The 6,010-nt window shown below is 40.0% G+C and overlaps 1 protein-coding gene across 1 annotated transcript in view; it reads right to left on the bottom strand.

Moving 5' to 3' along the window:
- LOC121389521 (cytochrome P450 27C1-like) overlaps nucleotides 1-2,594 on the bottom strand; it is a 29,902-nt gene extending 27,308 nt beyond the window's left edge. Inside the window, exon 1 of the mRNA XM_041521176.1 lies at nucleotides 2,012-2,594. Within this exon, the coding sequence (XP_041377110.1) occupies nucleotides 2,012-2,272 (261 nt within the window). The 5' untranslated portion in view covers nucleotides 2,273-2,594. The remainder of the gene's footprint in view (nucleotides 1-2,011) is intronic.
- Between the last annotated feature and the right edge of the window lie 3,416 nt (nucleotides 2,595-6,010).

A 6,010-nucleotide genomic window follows, 5' to 3' on the forward strand; every position in this document is an offset into this window, starting at 1 on the left:
GCTAAATAATTGAAGGCCGTGTTTTTTGGACAGCTGTTCCGCTGGTAAGTGTCACGGGTGTAGCGCGTCCGAGTTGACACAAGGGTCCTCTGTCACAAAGGAGGAATTTCAACAAAGACAACTTGAATGAGTAACGTAGCCATGATGGGAGGAAAGCGAAGAAAACTTGCTAGCATCTCCGAGTTTCCACAGAAACAAAAAAAAAAATCTCTCACACACAGATTAGCGAGGCACCGCGAAAACACGACGCTCGCTAGTTTGTGCGAACGAAACGCGTATTTCTTTTTTTTTTAAGAAAGGTAAAAATAACAGCCGTGTACTTAAAGCGAGGTGAGAAGAGAACGGGTGCACGGTGCGAGTGGAGGTTACGGCGAGGGAAGGGTTCACAACACACTAACGGCAGCATGGTTTCTACATTACGGTAGCCCCCTCTCATGGCTTGTGATATTCAATATTGGGCTAGTAAATTGATTAATATTGCCATGCCAGACGGCTAGTGAAAAAAAAAAGAAGAAAGAAAAGAAGTTAAATGATGTAGTTAAGTCGATTTTGTAAATATGAATAACATGCCCCCACCCCAACCAATCCCCCAATTTTAATGTTTTTTAAAGCTCTATCTCTCCCCTAGACAGGTATTCAGTCGGTGCACGGTTCAAGTGTAGATTACGAGTGTTTATGTTTTACAACACACGAAAAGTAGATCTGTAGATACTAAATGTTGGTGCACGTTTGTAAGTTACAGTAAGTGGAGTTTTCAAAACACACGGACAGTAGACATGTGGATAGTGTGTGTATAGACTGATGTGAGTGGAGTTTTTACAACAAACGAAAGGTAGACGTATAGACAATGGTAAAGGGTGTGTGAGTGGGGGTTACGATGGAATATGTTTTTGTGTTCCCACGACACACGGACGGTAGGCATGTACATCGGCGGAACACCTGAAACATGTATCTGAGGTATGTACCCTCACCCCCCGTTCCTCCCCTTCTCAAACTGAACTTGTTAACTTCGCTCTCAAGCAGCGATCTATTGCTAATATACGACAGGCAGTTGTATGTGTGTGTCAGCCTGGCTGTCACTGTGTGTGTATACTAGTTAGAACAGGTGGTAGTGCCACAGTGTATACTAGCTAGTATATACTAGTGGGGAGTACAGGTAGTAGTGTTACACAGTGTGTACTAGCTACAATATACTACAGGTAGTAATAATAAAGTGCAGGTAGTTTTACCCAGTGTATACTAGTACTAGATACCAGTGGGTATTACAGGTAGTAGTGTCACACGATGTATACTAGCTACTATACACTAGTGGTTAGTACAGATTATAGTGCACAACTTATTGAAGTCACTGCCAATCGGCGGGTCGTTAAACAAACATTATGTTACTCTTAACACAGCACACGAGGAAGCCATTCGGTTCGTTTATATTGAACGCATAGTGATTAACTGTGTATATAGCCTACTATTACTATAGGCTAACGTAAAGTGGAACAGACTCAAACCAAATCGCTTGTTTGGTTGTAGGGGGAGGGGCTGTAGTCTTAAGTTTGCGACTTATATAGACAGATACCTGTTGACACCGTTAGTATACCTTTTTTTAAGTACCCTAGTGCGGTATGTTTGTTTCTAAACATAAAATTACATAAGCGATCAAAGACACCCATAGGTATTCCAGCTAGCACAGGCCCCAGGTACGTATTATTACTGTGGCCAGAAATATATTTAAATATTAGAAGTTAAAACGGAATGCAAGACAAATATGTATATTCTGTTTGACGAGTCAGAATCAATAAATGTTTTCCCAACAGGAGTACATTGGGGTTTTGTGAGTTAAGTCCAAGAGACTGCTAGGCTAAATATACTCCAAATTAACTACCCTGAACATGTTTCCCTTAATATAACTACCCTGTACATGCCCCCCTAAATACCTCCCCTGTACATATTACCCAAAATAACTGCCTTGTAAAGTTAAGAAATAAGGCTACACTGTTGACATAAACAATCAACCTACCTGTACTTCGTGGAACTGCCCTTGGTTAGCTTTCCGTGCATATTCCGGTAGAGTGCCTAGGAAGGGCAGTCCTGGGGGACCGGGCATCTCGGCGAGTGTTTTGGGGTGCGTCCCCTCCTTGACCCCGCTGAGATGGATATCGTCAGTGTCCGTGGCCTCGGTGAAAACACTGCACGAATTGTTAACACAGGTAGCGCGTCTGGTCCGCGCTAGAACCACCCGTCCATGCGCCGCTATCCGTCGAAGAACCGTCTCTGCCATGCTGACTCGTTACAACGAATATATTGTCACCGTAGTAGTGGTTTAAAACTTAATTCAATCAATCAGTTAGAAACAAACACTTAAACACTTTTTTTTTAACACACACTCTCACACGCACAAGCAGCAGTCGACTGAACGCGTGGCGACAGTTTGACTGAAGCGAGGTGAGGTGAGTGGATAGTAGTATCGGTTTGTGCTGGCCCCGTACACACACGTTCGGCACAGATCGAAAATACTCGTCCGTTCTCGGTGAGTGACGTTCTCCCAATGACGGCGTACTGTGTATAACTTCGGACCAGTGGCGGCCGGTCGCGCGCTCTCTGTGGCAGCTCGGTGGCGCATCATTTAAATAGGGTCAGTGGAGTGCGATCGTACCTCGGCAAACAGCGATTGGCAGCGCTAGCGTAGTGTCTCCGAATCGACGGAGGCAGAGCGAACACACCGACAGGCCGCTGCCCCGACTTGCGCCATCCAACCACAAACAACCAGCCTATTCCTGGACACGCCAGCTCACAGTGCCGTCATTTTGTCGCTTCGTTCTCAACGCTCAATGAGTTTATCATGGGAGAATCAAAAAAAAAAAAAAAACGTAGTCAACGTAAAGCGGAAAAAAATAGTCATCAGCTGCGTTAGATTGTAAAAAAAATAATTGTAGCATAATTGTAATAACAGTAAAATATATACAAACATACAACCAGTGTGAACGACGAAAACAAAAGTTGAAAAAATACATTTCTGAAGTGAGTTTCTGTATCGTACTAGTAGGCCTATTTCCAATCTGGGAACTTATCCTCGTTCGAGATTTGTAACATAGGCAACAGGTTTATTATAACTACAGTTGTCGTAGCATTTTGTAATGTTTTTTGTTGGGTTTTTTTTTCTAGTTTTTCAATCTGATTATAATTAGCTCTACTGATCAACTGACGTAGTTTCATTCATGTTACAAATTGACATCTTACGAGTGCGTGCATTTTATACAACTACGTGGATATAACGAACAAAATACCAGATATTTAGCAATAAAATAACAGACATTGTGAAGTAGGTTTTACTTTTCAGATATTTAAATTAAAATACAAATAAAATACCCGTGTTTATTGCCGTTGTTTGTTTTGTAGTTCGCGTTTTGTTTTCCACAAAAGCAAACGCGTCAGTTGTGTTGCTATCTGCTATAGTTTTCAAATGTTTTCCTTTATTTTCTATTAAATGAAATTATTTAGTGGTATATATTTTTTATTAGCATGCAGATGAAGTATACGTTTTATATTTTAGAATTAAAATTAAAGAATAATTTCAACGGAAAGCGGCCATCATACAACTTTGATAGGGAGCGTTAAGACGAAAAATATAGGTATATGTAAAAACGAAACGAAATCATTTATATTGCGACATGCAATAGCAAGATCCGTGGATGGGGCAGGTGATCTTTCCGAGGTTTTTACTATTTAAATACCCTAGTTTTTAAACACTAACGCTCATTTTTGACTATTATAACCGTTTCTGATAACTTAAATAATACTTTACTTAATTCAATTTCCGTACATTCGAAGTGTTTTTGGTCATCCTGGTGTTTTTAATATCACAAAATGCATTTCTTATATTTTAAAAAATGCACGTGCGTCTGAGAAGTAACAATTATGGAGTCGAGTTTTAGTCTATTTTTAGAGGGTATTTCACCATTTCAAAGTCACAGACTCATGTTTCACTCAACTGTAATTTTATCCAAATGTGTGTTACAGGTTTGTAGATTAACTAAACGTAGTGGGTTTTTTCACAGGTTGAAACTAGGGTCTGTCGCTTTAACGAGCTTGTGCAATACTAGTATTTAAAAAGTACGAAAGTAAATGATTCTGTGAAAGAAATGCACTGGTTCTAAATATACAAGTGAGAGAAGATATAAAAAAAAAAACTAGAAGAAAGATGTGACCATGAAAAACCTCACGGTGTTCATTCAAGCCAGTAAAATGATGTTTCCGTTCCTTGAATGTTGCAGGAACATCGAGTACCATGTCCCGTGAATATAGCCAAAAGAAAAAGAAGGAGACCGAGAAAGGATGAGAGGCGGAGAGAGAAGAGAGACAGAAAGAGAACAAAAAGACGGTCAGAAGAAACAGATATAGAAAAAGAAAGGAAGGAAATGGTTTATTTAACGACGCACTCAACACATTTTATTTACGGTTATATGGCGTCGGACATATGGTTAAGGACCACACAGATATTGAGAGAGGAAACCCGCTGTCGCCACTTCATGGGATACTCTTTTCGATTAGCAGCAAGGGTTCTTTTATATACACCATCCCACAGATCTTTGATATACCAGTCGTAGTGTACTGGCTGGAACGAGAAATAGTCCAATGAGCCCATCGACGGGGATCGATCCCAGACCGACCGCACATCGAGCGAGCGCTTTACCACTGGGCTACGTCTCGCCCCCTCGTAAATATAGCAGGGCAGGTTCAAAGCCATATTTATTAAATATTTTTTTGCAGACATTATGATGGAAGAATTAAAAATGCGTAGTCAATGTAAAAGGAAAAACATACATCACCTGCGTTAGATTATTACATGTTTTGGTTTATTTTCTTTTTCTTGTTTTTTTCTTTTGTTTTTGTTTTTTGTTTTTTGTATGGGATATTGCGGGTAAAGGATGATGGGAGTAAATAGGAAAATAGAATAAATACTATTGACAGTCTGGCAGGTGTTACATGGCTGTTGACACCTGTTACATGTTTGTTGACACGAAGATATCGGTTACTTTCTTGACATATATTTACGAATGTTAGTGTTTAGAGTACAAAGAAGTGGCAATAGATAAATTCGTGCCGTCTGCATTCGATAAATGTGAATAATAATAATAAATAAATAAACAAAAGAAAAATGAAAACGGGGGGGGGGGGGGGGGAACACAACAAACAAACACCAAAACATTACTTTTTTTTATGATGTACGTGAAACTGATTATGATGGTGATTGTGGTGGTAATGCTGATATTGATGATGGTGGTGACGACGACGATGGTGGTGATGTTGATAATGATGATTGCGGTGGTGATGACGACGATGATGGTGGTGGTGATGTTGATAATGATGATGATGACTGTGGTAGTGATGACGACGTTGATGGTGGTGGTGATAATGTTGATAATGATGATGATGACTGGGTGATGACGATTATGATGTTGATGATGGTGGAGATGATGTTGATAATGATGTTGAAGATAATGTTGATTATTGTGGTGGTGATGACTACAACGATGATGATGATGATGATGATGATGTTTCCCTCACAGTGGCCAATACAGCACATAGTATCTCTCTTAATGTGTTTAAAACCACATCTATAAGCATCATTGATACTACGTGTATTTGCTGTTTGTCTGCGTGTATGTGTGCATGCGTGTGTCTGTCTGTGTGTTGGTACGTATATGTATGTGTATGTCGGTCTGTGTGTATGTGTCTGTATGTCTGTATATGTCTGAGTTTTTATGTTTGTGTCTGTGTGTGTGTCTGTGTGCGTGCGTGTGCCTGTGTGTGTTTGTCTCTGTCTCGCTCACTCTGTATGTGTGTGTGTATGTGTGTGTGTGTGTGTGTGTGTATCGATGTGTGTGTGTGTGTGTGTCGATGCATATATATATATATATATATATATATATATATATATATATATATAGAGAGAGAGAGAGAGAGAGAGAGAGATAGATAGATAGATATGTGAGATAGATGTGTGTGTGTGTGTGTG

This window comes from Gigantopelta aegis, chromosome 14 (assembly GCF_016097555.1).
Source record: "Gigantopelta aegis isolate Gae_Host chromosome 14, Gae_host_genome, whole genome shotgun sequence".
NCBI classification, from domain to species: Eukaryota; Metazoa; Mollusca; class Gastropoda; order Neomphalida; family Peltospiridae; genus Gigantopelta; species Gigantopelta aegis.